This window comes from Candoia aspera, chromosome 17 (genome assembly GCF_035149785.1).
Source record: "Candoia aspera isolate rCanAsp1 chromosome 17, rCanAsp1.hap2, whole genome shotgun sequence".
In the NCBI taxonomy this organism is placed as follows: domain Eukaryota; kingdom Metazoa; phylum Chordata; class Lepidosauria; order Squamata; family Boidae; genus Candoia; species Candoia aspera.
In genome coordinates, this window is record NC_086169.1 from 4,439,493 (window position 1) to 4,459,918 (window position 20,426).

Genomic DNA, 20,426 nt, shown 5'->3' on the forward strand with positions numbered 1-20,426 from the left:
TTTTTTTATTTATTTGCCGTATTTTTATCACCGCCCATCTCCCCCACGCGGGGGGCAGGTTAGCCTAACCCTAACCCAGTGGCAGGTCCAGAGGTTGTAAAGCAAACAGGAAAGGTTATTCAGAGAGAAAATCTGGATTGGGAACTAATGCAGAAGATTGAAGGAAAAGAAGAGGGTTGTCCAGAGGAGTTGTGTGAAGTGGACACAGTTGCGTGTTTAATACTGGGGGGAAAAAAATCAGGCTACCCTACCAAGTTTCTCCATGTGTAGTTTCAAAAGCATCCAAACAAAATAGATCTTAAAGCCACTAAATGTGCTGCGGAGTGTGCAATTAATGCATTGGTGCCCAGGCACACTTTCAGGACTGCAAATAATTTTAAAGGGTTCACACCTTCTACCCCCATATCCAACATACCAGCACGTGTGCATTCACGTGTGCGCATGCGTTCATTGCACACGCAAACCCAGGCATTCCAACGTGTCCCAACTCGATAGCTTGGACCGCTAAAATATAAATCAAATTCTGCGCGCGACGAAGGGGTAGGAAAGAGTTAACCTGAAATTCCGGAAAGGGCCGATGACGGCCGAAGGTGCTCGGTTCCCTCCCCCCCCGGCGAAGATCGGCGGAAAGACGCGAAGGCGCCTCCGAAGTCCTGCGGAGGCTCCGCCCACCGCTCCGCCCGGAGTTCGAAACGAGGGAGGGGAGAAAGCCGTTCTACGGGGCGGCCCGAAGCCTTCCGGGGGAGACAACCCGAGTGTCTTCGGCCCTTTCCGGCTAGACTCGGGAGAAGGCCCGCCGCCCCCACCACACGTCCAGCCCAGGCCGGGGACCTCCTTTTCCGGAAAAGCCCGAGAGGCTTCCGCCCATCGCAAGGTCCCGGCGTGCGCCTCCAACGAGGCCCGACCGGAAATGCCCGAGCTCTTCCGGAGATTGCCGAAGGGCGCGAGGCAGGGCCGGCCCAGGGTGCGTAAGGGGGAAGAGACGCGGCGGCGGCGGGAGGCGATGAAGAGCGGCCGGGCCCGGAGTTGCTGAGGCGGCCGAGCCGGCCGGGAGGGGGACGCGGCGCGCCCCCGCGGCGCCATGGCGGCCAATATGTACCGGGTGGGCGGTAAGGAGGCGGCGGCCCTTCGGCCAGCTCATTATTTGCCGGGGCGGGCGGGGGGGCGCCAGAGGGCTTTATTTAAACCACAAAAAGGGGGGTGGTCCGGGTTGGGGGGCTCTGGGGGGCAGGCGACGATCAGGAAGTGGGGGGAGGTTTGGGAGGAGGGGGTCAGCCGCCTTTGAAGGGGGAGGGGCTGGTTTGAAATCGGGGGACCCCAATTCTCTTGGGGCCTTGCCCCCTTTTTGTGCCTTCCTGAAGTGTGGGGTTGCGAAACCCATGATCCATATACAGGTAATCCCCCCCCACTTGGCGCCCCCCAAGAGTGTTGCTCGATCTCTTCCATCATCCGAGACCGAGCCCTCCCCAGTCCTCTTGGTTAAAGATCCCATCGTCCCCATCCAGACCTACTTCCTTCAAACCTGGCATTCCCCAGATGTGATGGGTTAAAACTCCCATCATCCCCTGCCTGGGCCCCCCTTCCCCTGGCACTCTCCAGGGGCCCTGGTCTGAAACTCCCATCATCCCCAGCCTGCCCCCCCTCCCCTGGCACTCTCCAGGGGCCCTGGTCTGAAACTCCCATCATCCCCAGCCTGCCCCCCCTCCTCTGGCACTCTCCAGGTGTCCTGGTCTGAAACTCCCATCATCCCCAGCCTGCCCCCCCTCCCCTGGCACTCTCCAGGTGTCCTGGTCTGAAACTCCCATCATCCCCTGCCTGGGCACCCCTTCCCCTGGCACTCTCCAGGTGTCCTGGTCTGAAACTCCCATCATCCCCAGCCTGCCCCCCCTCCCCTGGCACTCTCCAGGTGTCCTGGTCTGAAACTCCCATCATCCCCTGCCTGGGCACCCCTTCCCCTGACTCTCCCCAGGTTTCCTGGTCTGAAACTCCCATCATCCCCTGCCTGGGCACCCCTCCCCTGGCACTCTCCAGGTGTTTTGTGCTGAAGTCCTTGGTAGTGGGCATAACACTGATATGAAAAAGCAACTTGATTAAGAAAATGGAGCAATTTAGGGGGGCAAGAAAAGGATTTAAGAGAAAGTAGCAAGGGAGGGATGGAGATCAGGAGAGTGGCTGAAGCATCTTGCTAAGATTTGCAGAGAAGCTAAAAATAAATGGGTGGGGATATAATTAGCTCTTTTTCCCATTCGGTTAAAGGATGGCCTGAGCAGGGATAACAGCAAACTTATCCTGGTCTTTCACGACATGGTTGGGGGGGGAAATTGGGGTGCAACAACACCAGGGGGGATGGGAGGTGGGTGGGTAGGAAAAAGCAGTAGAATTTTGCCGGGGATACATGGAGGATGTGGCTTGACTTGAGGGGGGAAAACTAAGAAATCAATAGAAAGAGGCAGGGGGTCTGCAATTCAGAATGTGAACACAAGCTAATACTTCAGACTTAGCAGCTTGGGGGTGGTGGCCTGGATACAACACCAGGGACAGGATGCTAAAGAATTCACAGAAGCTCAGTAGAACTTCCATGTTCAGAAGCAGTATACCTCTGCATACCAGCCAGCGGGAAACAAAAGGCAGGCACAGGGCTGTTACCCTCACATCTTGCTCACAGACAGCCGGGCAGCTTTCTATCCGGCCGCTGTTGGAAACAGAAAGCCGAATGGGGACGTTTGGTTCGACCCGGTGGAGCTGTTTATCCCTCCTTCCTCTTCGGTTGGCGTAGAACGCTTTTGCCCACCCTCTGCCTCAGGAGGACCACTCCCTGGCGCTTCCTGTGCCCCATCAGGTGTACAGGAGGGGTGAAGATCATCCTGGTGGCTCACATCTTGCTTGTAGAAAGTCCGACTCCAGTCCTTGGCATCGCCAACTAAAAATATTGGGCACCAAAACTAAAATGGCCTTGCTCCAAGACCTTGGAAAGCCACTTGGGGCTCTCTGGCTGAACATTGCCAACCCTGAAGATTTCATCTTCCCTTCCAGTCTCTGGCTGTGTCCTCCCTGGATTGCCAAATTCTCTGTAGGCCTCTCTGATCCGTCACTGTCTTGCCTTTCCGATGGCCCCATCTTTGCTCTCCAATACAGACTGAATCGGAATCCCTCCTGCATTGTGGCTCAGGGCCTGGCGTTAGTTGGAAGACCAGACTTTTCCAGTAGCGATGGAGACAGACCAGATAGGCAAAGCAGAGGAAGTCCAACGTTCGGCGACATGTCGAGCAAGGGGCAGTTGTCTCATCAGGATATGACAATTTCTTTGAATTGATCGGACGCGAATGGGCCAAAAACGTGGTTTCCTTGTGTAGCCGAGATGCGGTGCTTTGTCTTTAAGATTCCCAGGCCTGGTGGTCAGGAAGTGTAGGTGTCCTAACAGTCAGAAATCACGCTGAGACGAGGAGCAGGTCTCTAGTGGTTTATTACTGCTACATTAGACAGAAAATCCTAACAAACTGAAGAAGCGTGGGAAAAACCCAGACAAACCCCAAAAGCCAAGGCAGGTCTGATCTGTGTCTCTTTGAATGGCTGCTCAACTCCTCAGTACTACGCCTGCGTTTTCCCCCCTGGATAGGGGCCCCCTCCTGCTCGCCATCAGTGCTCATGACAGTAGGTGTCGAAACTGAAAACAGCTGGGAGCCAGGTAGCTTCCTCCTGTTTTATCTGATTGCTATAAATGTTACTAAGATAATGCAAGAATATGAAGTGTTCTTAGGCAGAACAGCTTGGGAGTCCAATCCTGGCTTCAGCTCAAGGGTGCGCAACCTTGGCTTGGACTTCAAAGATGTCCGGAGGTTATCAGATCGCCATATTTAATGTGACTGAGTGGGGAAAAGGTTTGGGAATGTAATTGTGTTCGTTGCGCTTAATATCCGCCAAGTACGAATCAGATCTGTGTTTTCCCCCACTTCGTTTTGGAGCAGGGCTCCGCGTGGCCCTCAAAGGGGGGGTCCTTCGGTGTGGTGAAGTTGCAGATCTCAACTTAAAACGGTGGGAAATTTAGCGTGCTGTCTCTTGCTTCCGCTAAGGATCACGAAGAGCAAAATATGAGCTGGGGCGTGGAGACCCTGTTCAGTCCCACTCTGCTTTCACTGGGTGATTCATTAAAATTGTCCTTCCCCAACTTGGATTCTTCCAGAGGTGTTGAACTACAAATCCCATTAATCCCAGTGAGTCCAGCGGTTGCGAGAAAAGGAAACAGTGCCTTAGTTGGAATTCCAGTCCCAGTGCCAAATTTCATAGGCGTAGTGCATTGTTTCAAAGAGAAGTGGGCTTTTCAAGCATGGGTAGGATATTCTGAATGTGTGTGTTTGGAGGGGGGGGTGAATTTGGTGGGGCAATAGAGGACTGGAATCACTGGGAGAACCAGAAGGGGCTTTTGAACAAGGATCGTCCAGTGGAAATACATTTATGAGACGATAGCATCATCATCATCATCATTGCCAAATTGTTCAGCCTTTGGAAGAAAGAATTATGGGCTTTTTAGACTGATTTCCTGGGGTTGAGGTTTCATCTCCTTCGGAACTGGCAGGAAAATTTGCAGACCGTTTTCAACAACCACATTCGAAGGAGGATGTGAACACTGAAAGGAGAACTTGCTACCTGGATCCTCAGGCTGATGCAAGGTGTGACATGGTCGGCTGTGGCTAAATATGTCCTGTGAACCAGCCAGTGGTGTTTTCTTCACCAAACCACAGCATAATGTAGAATCCCTGTCCTGGTATAGATCAGTGTTTCTCAACCTCGGCAACTTGAAGATCTGTGGACTTCAACTCCCAGAATTCCACCTCCCAATGCTGGCTGGGGAATTCTGGGAGTTGAAGTCCACACATCTGCAAGCCGCCGAGGTTGAGAGAAACACTGGTGTGGATCATGGGAATCAATGTTCTCCGTGGAAAGTCCCCTGTTTGAATCTCAGTTCTGCTGTGGATTCACCAAGGGAATTTAGGAAGATCAGACTGTCTCTGTTCGACTTACGTGTATGAAGAATAGCATGCTTGCTCATGCATCAGACTAAGCCATGGTTTGTGGAATAAACCAGGGTTGGCTGGGTTCTCTTTAAACGCAGCACCGAAAACAGCTTAAGGTTTATCACAGTGTGAGAGAGGGGTTAGTAATAACTGTGCCCAAACATTTGGCTGTAGAGTTAGCAGAACGAGGAATGTTTTGGTAAATTGCAGTCGGGCCCAAACGCTTGGATTTATTATTTAAGGAAAGCGACTAATTCCCCCCCCCCCTTTTTTTTTTCCTGATTAACCTGCAGAATTAAAATTTAAGGGAAGGCTAGGGGTGATTTTTCATGTTAAAAGACCAGGAGGCCATTTCTGTGGCCATTAGCCATTAAGGATGTGCGTTCGTCTGCTTTCCACTCGGGCCCTTCTCGCACCTGGGTGTAAATGGCAGCCTTGGAGGTTTAAGTCAAGAAGTAAAGTAGAAATCAACGCACACGCTAAAAATATATCCAGCTGCCTGAGCTACCATCCAGGAAGTGATTGGATGGTCATCTTTCCCTCCCCGCCCTCACTTAATTCTCTTTGCTTTCTCCTCCTTGCAGATTACGTCTACTTTGAGAATTCCTCTAGTAATCCCTACCTCGTCCGTCGAATTGAGGAGCTCAACAAGGTATGGGCAGGACCGGGGTGGGCTGTGCAAAGGGGCGGGTGGGAATCGCTCTTCCCCGGAGCTGCTGATCTGCCGTGTCCGGGGAAAGCCGGGGATGCGAGGGACGGGGCAGGATATGGGGAAAGCCAAGCCTCTCTCCAGGCTGGGGCGTTTGATCAAGCAGCAGCTTTTCTCCCCCCGCCACCCCAGACGGCCAACGGCAATGTGGAAGCCAAGGTGGTCTGCCTCTTTCGACGCCGGGACATCTCAAGCAGCCTCAACAGCCTGGCGGACAGCAACGCTCGTGAGTGGCAGGGGCTCCTGACATGCTGGGCCAGGCTAGCTTTCGCCCCTCCATGCTGGGAAGGGTTTGGGTCACGAGGGATGTTTTGCGACGGGGAGAGGAGCCTGGCTGGTGGGGTGGGGCTGCGCGGCCCTAGATTTGGAGACAGGGGGGCCAGGAGGCAGCTCACCCAAGAGAGGCTGCGTGAAAGGCTGCCTCACCCTCGGCTTGGCACAGCTGGGCCCTTGAATTGTGGATGTCTCAAAGGGCAGCCCGTTTTCTCATGGGTTGAAATGTGTGCTGAACACACACACACACACAGACAGACACAAACACACACACGCTCGCAGGTGGAATACTGAAGAGCAGAGATGGAGCTGGCTTTCCTTCCTTCCTTCCTTCCTTCCTTCCTTCCTTCCTTCCTTCCTTCCTTCCTTCCTTCCTTCCTTCCTTCCTTCCTTTTTTTTTTGGCATGTACCAACTTGGCCCAAAGTTGAGTGGAGCACCTCAGGGGCCGTGGGGGTGGAGAGCACCTCGCCTCGCAGCAGTAGCAGCAGTGGGAGAAAGCCTTGGCCTAGAAAAACGGGTGCCGACTCTCAGGCTGCCAGTGCTGGCACAGCCCCCAGCTGCTGAAGGGTTAACAAAAGTGGGCTTGCAGCTGTGAGCATGGGGGTGGGGAGGAGGAATGCGCGGGACTTCTCTGGGGGTTCCCAGCCTCTTTGGCAGGGGCTGTGACCTTGACTTGGTTGGGCCTGATTGGGCAAAGAGGAGGAGGGCCCTGGCTTCCTGACAGGCCTGCCAATCTGTGCCCGCCCCCTAGCCCTGCAGAGGGTTTCCTGAGCCCCAAAGCAGGGGGGTGGGGTGGGAGTGGAGTGAACACCCCTCTGCTTCCTGTCTCCCCACCTCTCTGGGATACTGCCAAGCTCTAGAAGCAGAAAGTGGGGGGGGGGTTGGAAGGAGAACAATGCTTGGGGCTGCTGTAGAACGGCACAGGAGTGTGTGTGTGTGCGTGTGTCTGGAGAGCAAAGGGGGAAAAGGGTTTAAAATTCGCCGGAGAGCAGGAAGGACAGGAGGGCCTTCTGCTGGGACCTGCCCCGCCCTCCCCCCGTGGCGTGTTGGGCCCAAGGGCTCCTGAGCCGAGCAAACAGAAAGCGGAAGGGGAGGTGTGATGACAGCGGTGTCGAGAAGGGGTTGCGCCAAAGTGCAAAGGCATCTCGGGAGCAGCTGTAGATTTCAGGAGAGGCAAAAAGGGAGCGTCTCCTCCCCGCCCTTTACGGAACTAAACTGGGAGCGTCGTGCTCACGCTGCTCGAGTGGCCTTTGTTAAAGCGGATTAGGCAGCCCTGGTGTGGCAAGGAGAGGCTGGCGGGGGGATCTTCTCCAGCATCGCAGTGTCCAGAGCAACGTCCATCCTCGGGGGTTTATCTCTCGCAGTTGTACCACTGCCTTCCTTTGGGTTTAGAGTGATGGGTTGTGAGGCTGGCTCAGGGTCAGTCAGAATCCATCAGATCTCCCCGGGGGTCCCAAATGCTGTATAAAGTGCTAGCATCCTGGTTCTCAGATGGTCAGGAGACAAAATATGGGGCCACCCCTTCCCTCCAGCATTAGAAAAACACCAGCGCGCAGGAGGCCCAGTTTAAAGCTTGACTGTAAACACACCTTTATGTAATCTCTCATCGGAGGCTGGTCCCCAGCTGGTTAAAGGCCAGATTGTGCCCTCTCTGAAAAAGGTGGAATTCCAGGAAGTGCTTACCTTTTTCTCCCTTCCTCTCCCCGTCTGCGGTCTCATCTCCCTCCCCCTTTAAAAAAACGACCCCCAGGAGAATTTGAAGAAGAATCTAAGCAGCCTTCAGTTTCAGAGCAGCAGCGGCATCAGCTGAAACATCGTGAGCTCTTCCTGTCGCGCCAGTTTGAGTCTCTGCCCGCAACCCACATACGGTGAGAGGGTTCAGGAAAAGTCAGGGTGGCTGTGTTGTCTCTGAGGGTCCAGGGAAAGGGGGAGGGAGCGCAGGGCTGAGCAGGCCGGACTGGCGGCCCAGTTTCATTTCTTCGCTCCTCTTATGACCCTTGCGCCCAGCCCAGCTCGTACGACTCCAGGTGATTTGCAGTAGCAAGGTTTTTTAAAACTACAGAAGTCGGTCCTTTCAAGTCACAATTCAGACTATGTGGATAATTGTGGCGGTATGTGGGAAAGACCTTGGAAGAGACGCTGCCAAGGGAACGGTCAGATGAGAGAGGGCATGGCCCGCAGCTGGATAGCGGGCGAGGCAACAGGCTCGGAAGGGACCCTTCCTAGTTTCTCGGGCTGTAGAGGAGACGGTGGAGATTTGTACTTTCAGACTTGCAAGATCGATGTGAGCCTTCCCAGGTAGACCAGACAGGAAAATTGACCAGATGAGCTAATTCTAATTTATTGTAAGGCTACAGTAACCGAATCTTGCAAGTCTGAAAGTCCAATTCTCCTGTCTCCTCTTTCGCCCAGGAAACCAGGGAGGGTCCCTTCCGAGCCTCTGGTCCCACCCACTATCCAGCTGCGGGCCACGCCCTCTCTCATCTGACCGTTCCCTTGGCAGAGTCCCTTGGCCCCGTCTCCCAAGGTCTTACCCACGTATCATTACATCAACACAGCAGCCCATCCCTAATAAATCAATAAAACCCATACAAATCATCCAGCAAATATGGTCTTCACTGCCTTGCAGCCCACCAGCAGGGAGGGCGCGAGGCAGGTGTTATTAGTGCTATTGAGAAGGACAGCTTTTGGCCTCAGGTCTCTCTGATCTGACACAAGGGCTGGGCCCTGAGCCTTCCCTCCTAGGCCTGGGAGCAGAGCAACTGAGGATGGATTTTTCAAGAATATGACCCCCAGAGTATGACCCCCATACAACTAATATTTTGATGTGAATTACAGCAGCTCTTTTTTTTTAATGCCATACTCAACTTTATTTATTTATTTATTTCTTCATTCATTCATTCATTCATTCAAATTTTATTACCACCCATCTCCCCCAAAAGAGGAACTCTGGGCGGCTTACGATAAAATCAAGCTGCAGCAATAAACGTTATTTATAAACTGTGGGTGAAAAGCCAAATCATCCTGCCCTTGTAACGTTGGCATCCTAAATAGCAACTAACATGGATAGCATTTTTACTTTTCTGTTTTTATTTTCAAGACTTTAAGCTTTCTGAATAATAGAACGTTGATCATTTTTAATCGTGTTGTTTAAACACTGCTGCAGTGAAATTGGCATTGAAATAATACAGCGTATTAAGATTTATAACCTTACGATGAAAGGGGGGGAGCAAGAATGTGACCCCTGTTCTGTTTGGTTGCAGGGGGAAATGCAGTGTCACCCTGCTCAATGAAACAGACATCCTCAGTCAGTACCTGGATAAAGAGGTGAGATGGTGTAATGGTCTGTGGGAATGACCTGGGGAGACAGGAGGGAGAGCTGCAGATGGGACAACCAGCATCTAAAACATTTCTCAGCACACCGAAGGAGAGGAGGTGTGGGAAATGTTTCGGAAGGGACCCTCCCTAGTTTTCCGGAGAGGAGAGGAAAGGAGGGGGAAATTATTTTCAGTCTTGCAAGATTCTGTTCATGGAACCTGTAATGGTGGGTGGGAAAGGCCTTGGGAGACGGGGTCAAGAGATGTTGCCAAGAGAACGGTCAGATAAGAGAGGGCTTAGCCCACAGCTGCGTAATGGGTGGAGAAAGAGGCTCGGAAGGGACCCTCCCTAGTTTTTCAGGCTGTAAAGGAGACGGGAAATTTGTACTTTCAGACTTGCAAGATGCTGTCAGTGCAGCCTTACAATAAGGTAGAATTAGCTCGTCTGGTCGTGTTTCCTGTCTGGTCTACCTGGCAAGGCTGACAGAGCCTTACAATAAAGATAGAGCTAGTACTCCTGGGTGTGCTCCTTGTCTGGACTACCTCACAGGGCTAACAGACGGGGAGGGTGACAAAATTTTGAGGTTCCTCAGACAACCCTGGAGACTTGGGCTTCCCTAAGAGAGGCTCTTGACTCCGCCAGACAGAAGTTGAGGCAGCCTCTTGGGATGGACTTCCCGAAAGCGGCATCGAACCCTTCACGCTTCTCCTCCTAGGACTGTTTTTTCTACTCGCTGGTTTTTGACCCGGTTCAGAAGACTCTCTTGGCCGATCAGGGGGAGATCCGGGTAGGCTGCAAGTACCAGGCGGAGATCCCCGAGCGACTGGCGGAAGGTGAGCGAGGAGGGCTCCGGGCTTCAATGCGGGGGGGAGCAGACCCCGAGGAGGCCAGCCCCGGGCGCTGACACGCCTCCCTCGCCCCCAGGGGAATCGGACAACAGGAACCAGCAGAAGATGGAGATGAAGGTGTGGGATCCAGACAACCCGCTCTCCGACCGGCAGATCGACCAGTTCCTCGTGGTGGCTCGGTGAGGTCCAGCTGCAGGGGTCTCGGGGGTCTCTGGGCCCAGCTGAGGGCAGGGCCTGGGGTTGGCTGACCCTCCCTTCTCCTCCTCTCCGGCCTCAGGGCCGTCGGCACGTTTGCACGGGCCCTCGACTGCAGCAGCTCCATCCGGCAGCCCAGCCTTCACATGAGCGCAGCGGCGGCGTCCCGAGACATCACGCTGGTGAGGCGGGGAGGACGGGCAATCGCTTGTGGGGAGGGGGATCAGGACGGGCATTGCTGCTGTTCCTCTGTGCTGGAATCCGAAAACCCTGTAGCAGAAGACTAGGAGACTAGGATCTGCGTAACTCTGGCCATTTTTGTTGGCCAGGGAGTCACACAGCCCACAAACCTGGGCTGAAAGAGGTTAATTAGCTTATTTCATTTGTTGAAGGAGACCAGCTGTAGCCTTGGCACATATGAGTGTGCGCCATTGCATTAAGCTCAAAGCTGGTTTATTTGTTCGGGTGAGATTTGGTGAAACCAGCCCCTCATGACATGGCTGATGCAAACACTGGGCTGTAAACTAAGGTTGTGACAATAAGGACTAGAAACTTGTTTATCTCTAAGTCGTGCAAAAGCTTGGTGCGTGCCTCGAGCCCTACGCTGTGCGAGCCATAGTTTACAGCCCACATTAGAGTTTGCTAACTTGCAAACTATTGTTTAGAACCATGTTTTGGCTGCACTTCCAAAGGCCGAATGGTGGCAGCAACCCGGATTGGTCACTTCAGACTTGGTTGTGAGCCGGAGCTGAATTGTTTGCTAGCCAGGTCCAGATAGTAGTTTTTCAGTTTAAACATCTCATCAAACCCCGGTGAAGCTTCCTGGGCCACAGTTTGACAAGAGGCCTGAACAGAACCAGGGTGTCTCGAGATGAGGGTTCTTGCAATGGAAGTTACTTCTTTAAATCTTCCTTCCTTCCTTTTCTTTCTGCACTTTTCCTTTTCTTTCTCTTTGATTTCAGTTTGTGTTATCTTTTACTAATAAACCTAAATGTTTGCCCAAAGTGACTGGGACACTGGTAAATTTCCCGGCCTTATGGCTGCAGAAGGAGAACCTCCCTTCCCTCCCTCCCTCCCTCCCTCCCTCCCTCCCTTCCTCTCTCTCTATTCCCCCTTCCCTTCCCTCCCCTTCCCCTTCCTTCATTCCTTTCTCTTTCTGCACTTTTCTTTCTCTTTTCCTTCTCTTTGAGTTTGGTTTGTGTTACCTTTTACTATTGTTAAATCTTTAATAGGAAGTAATTGCAAAAAAAAAAAGATGGGGGATCCCTGTGCTGCGGACCTCGCTCTGTGCTTCCTCTGCAGACTGACAGGCAGCTCAACCGCGTCGCTCTCCTAAGGGATCCCCTCTCTTTGTTGCCAGTTTCACGCAATGGATACCTTGCAGCGTAACGGCTACGACCTGGCCAAGGCGATGTCGACTTTGGTGCCCCAGGGCGGGCCCGTGCTGTGCCGGGATGAGATGGAGGAGTGGTCGGCTTCCGAAGCCATGCTCTTCGAGGAGGCCCTGGAAAAATACGGCAAAGACTTCAACGACATTCGGCAGGACTTTGTGAGTAGGGTTGTGACTCGGTATTCCTGGTAAAAAGGGAGCATTTCCCCCCACCCCACCCCCAGCTTGGAAACGCAGGGGTGTTCCATTGCTGGCAAGCAGACTGAGTTTGTAAGCCGTAATTTGGGGCTTTGAGCTTTCTCTGTGGGGAAAATTTCTCCATGTGTGGCGTGGACTTTATGACTGGAGCTGAGATTTAAACCTGAAAGGTGTTGAGCACGGCTGAAGCAGGGTTGGCAGGACTGAATCCCAATCCCCAGCCCCTCTTCCCTCTCTTGCAGCTGCCTTGGAAGTCCCTGGCCAGCATTGTGCAGTTCTACTACATGTGGAAAACCACAGACCGATACATCCAGCAGGTGAGCGAGGGTCTTCCTGCAGCCCTCTTGGGAAGAGGGCAATTCCTTCCTTGAGGATGACACAGTTCCTGGAGGTGCTTCTTTTGACCATCCGCAATTTCCTTTTCTGCGCAGAAAAGGTTAAAAGCGGCCGAAGCGGACAGTAAATTGAAACAGGTGTACATCCCAACCTAGTGAGTATCCCCGTGCCGGGTTTGAGGGGGTCGGATTTCTCCCCGGCAGACTGGGTTGGGGCGGAGAAACGGGCACCCGAAGACCCCGGAACTTCTGACTTGTAGAAAGTTAAGAAACCATTACAAAGAAATCGGGGTGGTAGCCTGCGTATCAAATGCAAGCTGTAGTTATTCCAGACTCGGCATTTAAATTCTTGTGCCTTACACACACACCCCATGCAAAGACATGGAAGCAATTCTCTGTTGGGGGAGCGAGGCAGATTCCATTGGTTCTCCCCCCCACTTTTTTTTTTAATCTGTTCAATCGTGTCTGATTGTCAAAGCCTGGACCAGTCCCTGCAGTTTTCTTGGCAAGGTTTTTCAGAAGTTATTTGCCATTGCTTCCTTCCCAGGGCTGAGAGAGAGGGACTGGCCCAAGATCACCCAGCTGGCTTCGTGCCTAAGGCAGGACTTGAACGCAGAGCCTCCCGGTTTCTAGCGCGGTGCCTTAACCACGACACCAAACTGGCTCTCTCATCGGTCCCTTGCTTTGGCAACAGCCAGATCTAGTATCAGGCCGATAGCTTTGGGCCTGTGAAATGAAGCCTGTGAGACGTTGCCCGCGTGGAACGCATCAGAGCCTTTTAATGGCGCTGTCTTCCCTTCCCCTTCCACAGTACAAAACCGAATCCAAACCAAATCATCTCTGTTGGCTCCAAGCCAGGAATGAATGGAGCTGGCTTCCAGAAAGGTCTCACCTGTGAGAGCTGCCACAGTAAGTTCCCACCAAGAAATCAGAGGTTCATCTTCCTCCAGCTTGACGCAGGGGCCAAATAGTCTCTCCTTCGCACCCTGCGCTGGGGGAGGCCTTTAGGGAGGGGTGCAGCCCCTGCAGCAGGCGGGCTGTTGACGACATCCCCCCCCCCCCGGCTTCTCTCTTGCCCCATAGCCACCCAGTCAGCCCAGTGGTACGCCTGGGGCCCTCCCAACATGCAGTGCCGCCTCTGCGCCTCCTGTTGGATCTACTGGAAGAAATACGGGGGCCTGAAGACGCCAACGCAGCTGGAGGGAGCCGCCCGCAGCGTCACAGTAAGAAACCTCCCCCTCATGGCTAGCTCAGGACCCACGTTCTGCTGGACATTGGCTCTTAATCAGAAAGGCATCAGGAATTATTAGCCTGCTTATGCGATGGAATGTGGGGGTGACCTTGGAAGATGGGGGGAAGAGATGCCATCTAGGGAGCGATCAGATAAAAGAGGAAGGAGCCCGCAACAGAGCAACGGCCAGAGGAAGAAACTTAGGAAGGGCCCGCCCTCATTATTCAGGCAGTAAATGGGGAGGGTGGGAGATTTGTGCTTTTAGACTTGCTAGATTCTGTCAGTGTAGCCTTAAAATAAAGTAGAATTAGCTCATCTGGTTGTGTTTCCTGTCTGGTCCACCTGGGAAGGCTGACCTCAGATGTAAGGGTACGTGGGAAAGACCTTGGGAGACGGGGCCAAGAGACGCTGCCAAGGGAACGGTCAGATAAGAGAGGGCATAGCCCACAGCTGCATAAGGGGCAGGCCAAGAGGCTCAGAAGGGACCCTCCCTAGTTTCTCGGGCTGTAAAGGAGACAGGGGGAGAATTATACTTCCAAGATTGTCAATATAGCTTTACAGTAAAGTAGAATTAGCTCATCTGGTCATGATTCCTGTCTGGTCCACCTGGAAGGGCTGACAGCTTAATAGTGAAGAAGCGTCTGTCCAGAGGGGTTCTGCTGCCTTCGTCCACCTCAGGAACAGGCTTTCTAGCTTGGGCACCTCGTCCTAGGCTTGTGGGCTTTGACACCAACTTCTCTCCTCTTCCCCTGAGCGAGCCGCCTTCTCACCGCGACGTCCTTCCCTTGTTCGCAGGAGCCGCACTCTCGGGGCCACACGTCTCGGCCGGAAGCCCAGAGCCTCTCGCCATACACGACCAGCGCCAACCGGGCCAAGCTGCTGGCGAAAAACCGGCAGACGTTCCTGCTGCAGACCACCAAGCTGACCCGCATCGCACGCCGCATGTGCCGGGACATCTTGCAGCCGCGGCGGGCTGCCCGGCGCCCCTACGCGCCCATCAATGCCAACGCCATCAAGGCAGAGTGTACGTGGGGGGCAGGAAGGGGGGGGGCAGGGAGAAGCTGGGGATCTCACGCGAGGCTCGGTTTCCTTCCCCTCCAGGCTCAATACGGCTCCCCAAGGCAGCTAAGACACCCCTGAAGATCCATCCTTTGGTTCGTCTTCCTCTGGCGACCATTGTCAAGGAGCTGGGTAAGGCTCTCCACACTGGCTTGTTCCCGGATTGCCCCTTTGCATGTGAATGGCCTTCTCCTCTTCCTCACTTCCTGGTCATGTATCGGGGACATAAGAGATTCCCTTCACACACACACACACCCTTGGGAGGCAGGAGACCATGGAAAGGGGAAGGAAGGGGGGCCAGGTAGAATATGAAGGAAGGAAAGGTCTGGATGGAAAGAGGAAAGAACAAAGGGAGACAGGAAGGAAGGAAGGAAGGAACTGGATGGAAAGAAGGAAGGGGGAGACAGAGGAAGGAAGGGGGAGGGAGGGAAGGAAGGAAGGAAGGATCTGGATGGAAAGATGAAGGGAGAGAAGGAGAATTGGAGGGGAAGGAAGGAAGGATCTGGATGGGTGAAGGGAGACAGGGAAGGGAAGGAAGGAAGGAAGGAAATTTCTCCTTTTTCAACCATAAGGCCTGGAAATTTACTGGTCTTCCAGTCACTTTGGGCAAAAGTTTAGGTTTATTTGGCTTATTGCTGAACCCGTTTTGCAGTTAGCCCCGGCTTGCCATGAAACTGGTAATTGCAGATCACGGGGGGAGGAACGAACTGTAGAATTCCCACCCTGCGTTTCATGGCTGGACTTAGTCTGTTGCCTTGGCTGGGGAGAAAGAAAAGATTGATTCAAGAAGCCACTGATAGGTTGTTGTGGTGGACTGACCTAAGATTTTCCCAACGGATGGTAGGGGGAAAAGAAAATCACAGGTGGCTGGTCTGCCCAACATTTCTAAGCCATCAACAAACTCCATTTGGGGCTAAGGTCAGTCGCGGGAGAACCTCTCTCTGAATGGAGGTCAGAAGGAAGGATCGGCTGTCCCTTGCGCTTTCCAGCACCCTCAGCACCGCCGTTCTGCCTTTTGCAGCCGCACAGGCTCCGTTGAAACCCCGAACCCCTCGAGGCACCAAGACGCCCATCAACAGAAATCAGCTGACCCAGAACAGAGGTTTGGCTGGCATCGTGGGCAAGCGGACTTTCGAGAACGTGAGTAGCGCTGGGCCGCGGGTGGCGGATGGGCCAGGCCCGGGGGTGACATTTTGTAAGGGAAACGGTCCAGAGATTTGGAAAGCCAGAAAGGGTGGAAATGGCAAAAAAATCCTCCACTTCCTTGTAGGAGTTGTTGTGGTTTGAGGGCACTGTGTCCCATACTGCTCTTCCCATTTCCAGAACTTCCCTCCTTCATCTACAGGTAGTCCTCACTTAACAACCATTCATTTAGTCAGTTTGGACTTACAACAGTGCTGAAAAACCAACCTATGACTGGTCCTCACACTTACAACTGCCACAATGTCCCTGGGGTTGCCTGATCATGATTTGGGTGCTTGGCAACCGGTTCACATTTATGACCATCGCAGCATTCCCACGGTCACATGAACAGAGTTTGGGCGCTTTGCAAGCAGTTTGCATTTATGACCATCGCAGCGTCACATAGTCACGTGATCACCGTTGTCGACCTTCCCGGCCAGCTTCTGGCAAGCAAAAGCAATGGGGAACTGCGTGATTCACTTAATGACCACATGGTTCACTTAACAGCTGCTGCAAAAGTCATAAAATTGGGTTGAAATTCCTTAATGACCGCTTCACTTAGCAACCGTAATTCCAGGCCCAATGGTGGTCGTTAAGCGAGGACCACCTGTACAAGGGAAGCCAGCCCTGCACTGTCTCGGTTTTTTCCATGTCTCCATATTGCTCACTTTGTGCAGTTTTCTCCCTGCAGAAGGGGGCAGTGGGGTCGCCCACTTTCTCCTACCTACCCCAGAGGGTTGTCCCCCCGTCTGGCAGGCAGAAGAAGGCTGATCTGGAATGGAAGGGGTGGGAGGGTGGCTGGGCGGGTGCCAGCAAGAGGTAGACACTGCTTTGTGGGGGGGTTTCCTCTCGCTGATAGCTCTGTGTGCGACCGGGCGCAGGTGGCAGGGGGCGGGCTCCCCTTCTCGGCCAACGGGCGGCCCCTGACTTCCGGAATGAGGTCAAGCACTCAGCCTGCCATGAAACGTCAGAAGCTGAACCCGGCCGACACCCCCAATCCTGTTGTTTTTGTGGCGACCAAGGACACCAGGTACCAAGGCAGGGATTCATAAACAGGGCCATGGGGCGATGGAATGGTATGCGGGAATGACCTCGGGAGACAGGAGGAAGAAACCACAGATTAGGCAACTGTTGGATAAGAGGCAGCTGAGCCCGCAGAAGGAACGGGGGTGTGGAAAACATCTCAGAAGGGACCCTCCCTAGTTTCTTGGGCTCTAAAGGTGAGGGGGGAGAGATGTCCTTTCAGATTTGCAAGATTCTGTTAATGGAACCTTATCATAAAGATAGAGCCAGTACTGCTGGGTGGACTACCTTGCAAGGCTGGCAGGTGAGCAGGAAGGGGACGGTGGGTGGGGTGGGCCACTTCACCTGCCCCTTTCTCGGGCTCAGAAGGGCTACATGCCTATTCTGTTGAGCCCCCTGCTGTTGGATACAGAATTTGTGCCAATTCCCTGTATCGGAAGGACGGAAACCAAAGCTGGATTCCCACCTATTGTTCTAGAATTCACTGAGCTGGAATCCCTTTAAGGTTTCTGAGTTGGGGGGGGGGCAACAGCCTTGACTTTTTCAGAGATTCCCCCAGGAAGCTTAGTCAGGGTGCTGTGAAAAAGTGGGTTCTCCTCTGCCATTTTCCCCAAGCAGGGCCGATCGGGCCGCCCCAAACATGGAGTAGATTTTCTGTCATTTCGTGTTTTACTGCATATTCTGGGTTTTCGCAAAATTCTGGAGGTTTCTGGCAGGCACGCTGGGAGGGGAGGGAAATGAAAGACACTCCCCCTTAAAAAAAAAAAACTGAAGATACAGGCAAAGGCTAAGCCTCCTTTTGCAAGCATAAGGCCTAGAGATTTGCTGGGTGGGAATTTTAAGATGCTTCAGGAGCTGGGGGTGTCTGGGGAATTGAGGGCCGCGGGGACTTTCTGGAGGGGGAAACACCGAGCTGCAGAGGAAGCCTCAAGCACGGGGCTTGATGCTGGCCCCAGCATCCTCCGGGCTGCTAAAGCTGTGCTCCTCTTCCTCCTTCAGGGCCCTGCGCAAGGCGCTGAGCCACCTGGAGATGCGGCGCGCTGCCCGTCGGCCCAACCTGCCGGTCAAGGTGAAGTCGGTGCTGCCGCTCAGGCCCCTGGGGGCTCCCCTGGTGCCCGTTCCCCCAGTCCACCCTGCCAGCACCAGCGAACCCATCATCCTGGAAGACTGAGCTCTGGGCTCCTTGCCCAGCCCCTCTAGGACCCCAGGAGCCTCCTGGCCCGGCCCCAAACGCCCCTCGTCCCATGTCGGAGGCCTCTCCAGCGGAAGGCGCCACCGAGGCTGCCGTTGCCCAGCGTTTGCTGGAAACGGGCAGGGGAGGGGGCGCCCCCTCCGCGTGGTGGACCCTGGGTATTCCTCACTCTCTTTTTTATATATAAATATATTTTTAATTTCCACATTTTACATTTTTACGCCCTGCCCGCCCTCCCCCCCTCCTTGCTGACCTTAATGCACAAAGCCTCCTTGTCCTCCTTTCTTAGGAGCACTCTTCCTGGCACCCTGCTTGTTTTGGGATGGGGGGCCGGCTAGGAGTGGTGTGGAACTGGAGGGACAGAGACATCCCTTTTCGAAATGTCCTCCTGTCTCGCCGTAGAGCTCTTTCCCTTCTCTCCCTTCGCTGTCTGTGCTGTTTCTCCTCCTCGGCGCCGGTAAAACCCTCCTCCCCCCATTTGGGAACAAGGAGCAGTCATGACTTCTTGTTAACCCGGCCATCCTCAAACTCTCCCTCCTCTCTCCCCCCCCCCGCCACCCCGCCTTTGACAGATCCATTTTTTTGTACATGGTTTGGAGAGCAAAAGTCAGGTTTTTTTAAAGTCAGCCTCTAACTGGTTCTTATGGCAACAAAAAATAATAATAAATGCCGTTTTCTTCACGTCTTCCTCTGCTGGTTGTTTTTGGGAGGGGAGGGATAAGCAGAACAGGGTGGCTTCACTTTTAACACACTTGGGCAGCAGTGTGTCTTTGCTCTCTGCCTGTTTGAAAAACTCTTGCCGTCTTTCCTTGCTTAGCAGATTCCTGCTTTAACAGCCTATTCTCTCCATGTTTGCTACAAACTACAGGTGGTCCTACTTAACAACTATTCATTTAGTGACAGTTTGGACTTACACTGGTGCTGAAAAAACCAACTTACGACCAGTCCTCGCTCTTACAACCATCACAGCATCCCCATGGTCATGTGATCATAATTTGGGTGCTTGGCAACCAATTCACATTTATGACCGTTGCAGCATCCCGTGGTCACAAGATCATCGTTTTCTACCTTCCCGGCCAGCTTCTGGCAAGCCAAATCATTGGGGAACTGTGTGATTCGCTTAACGCCCATAGTGATCCACTTAATGACTGCCACAAAAAAGGTAAAATCGGGTTGGGTTTGCTTAATGACCGCTTCACTTAGCAACCAAAATTCTGGTCCCAATTGTCATTAAGAGAGGACTATCTGTATGCAGAGTACTGAAATCATTCCTCTGAGGACGAATGATTGTCCTGGTTGGTTGGTTGGTTTTTTTAAGGAAGACAAAGCGACTCTTGGTGCAAAAAGTCTTTTTCTTGGAGTGGGAACGGGGAAAGTCACGGTGCCAGAAAAAGGGTAGATTGGAAAGAGGAGCATGCTCAGATGAGAGGAAGGAAGCTACCTGGATAAAGGTGCTCATAATGTATTTGGGAAGGCACAAGGTGGTGGCGTAGGGGAAACCGGGATTTGCTTTTCCCTTTGTGGGATTGTTTATATGTATATATATCAGATTTATTTATACATCAGATTTAGTCGCTGCCCATCTCACTCCTTTGCTTGATCAACCACAGCACCGCGCTCTAACTTGGCTTCGTTCTTACCCCCAGAAGGGCATTCTTGGTAGATTTTGCAGGAAGAGTGCAAAGCCACAGGTGGGCTGGGCAGAACGGGATTTGTGCCACCACCCTCTTTACCAGCCAGAAAAGGCCAGAGCTGGGCAACGGATCCCTCGAGTGGAAAGCGAGACACTTTTAGAAGGCCGGAGGGAGAGGGGAGTGTTTGGGGAAACCGACTCAAGAGCGCAAAGACCTCGGGACTGGCCAGACGCAGGCCTATGCACACCTCCTCACCTTGCCGCCTTTCCCTGTGAAACGAAACCATGGCGCGGGGAGAGAGGTGGTGGAAAATGACAGCCTCTTTCTCCAAGCCATGGCTTGAATGTACGGCTTCCTCCTCTTTTTTCGTTTTGCCAAAGGCACAATTGGAAACACGAGGCTGGGGTGGAAAGGTATCTGGAAGGTGGGACATCTCTCACCTCCTGTTAGATTTTTTTTTTTTTTACACCCAAGCTGGTGTGGCTGGACATGTTCCTCTATGCCAGTGTGTCTCAACCTTGGCAAGTTTAAGATGTGTGGACTTCAACGCCCAGAATTCGGAAATTGTAAATTTTAAATTGAAATCTTAAACTTTAAATTTTAAATTTTAAATGGAAATCTTAAACTTGCCAAGGTTGCGAAACTGCGCCACGCACTAAAACTTCTGTATGCATTTCTCAGCATGTGCGTTTAGTTCCTCCTCTTAAAAATTACCTTCAGCTCACTCTTTTCCTTAACTTTGCTTCATCTTGGGAACAAGGGAGGGAATGAAGCCATTCCGGTTCGGAAAGCAGCTGGGAGCAATGGGGGGAAAGCGTGCGGTTTT

At 53.0% G+C, this 20,426-nt stretch overlaps 1 protein-coding gene across 3 annotated transcripts; it reads left to right on the plus strand.

Moving 5' to 3' along the window:
- Window positions 1-964: 964 nt before the first annotated feature.
- On the plus strand, window positions 965-18,647 carry MTA2 (metastasis associated 1 family member 2). 3 transcript variants are annotated; one of them, XM_063316580.1, is made up of 18 exons: window positions 966-1,109; window positions 5,597-5,664; window positions 5,854-5,947; window positions 7,746-7,863; window positions 9,259-9,322; window positions 10,029-10,146; window positions 10,238-10,340; window positions 10,439-10,538; window positions 11,717-11,905; window positions 12,187-12,261; window positions 12,376-12,434; window positions 13,091-13,188; window positions 13,363-13,502; window positions 14,306-14,534; window positions 14,612-14,701; window positions 15,591-15,709; window positions 16,611-16,781; window positions 17,774-18,647. In XM_063316580.1, the coding sequence occupies exons 1-18, from the start codon at window positions 1,082-1,084 to the stop codon at window positions 17,972-17,974; spliced, it is 2,064 nt and encodes a 687-aa protein (XP_063172650.1). In that variant the 5' UTR covers window positions 966-1,081; the 3' UTR covers window positions 17,975-18,647. The 3 variants fall into 3 exon arrangements, with proteins under 3 accessions (XP_063172653.1, XP_063172650.1, XP_063172652.1); XM_063316582.1 differs by having other exon boundaries at window positions 16,633-16,781; XM_063316583.1 differs by lacking the exon at window positions 16,611-16,781 and having other exon boundaries at window positions 965-1,109.
- The last annotated feature ends 1,779 nt before the right edge of the window (window positions 18,648-20,426 follow it).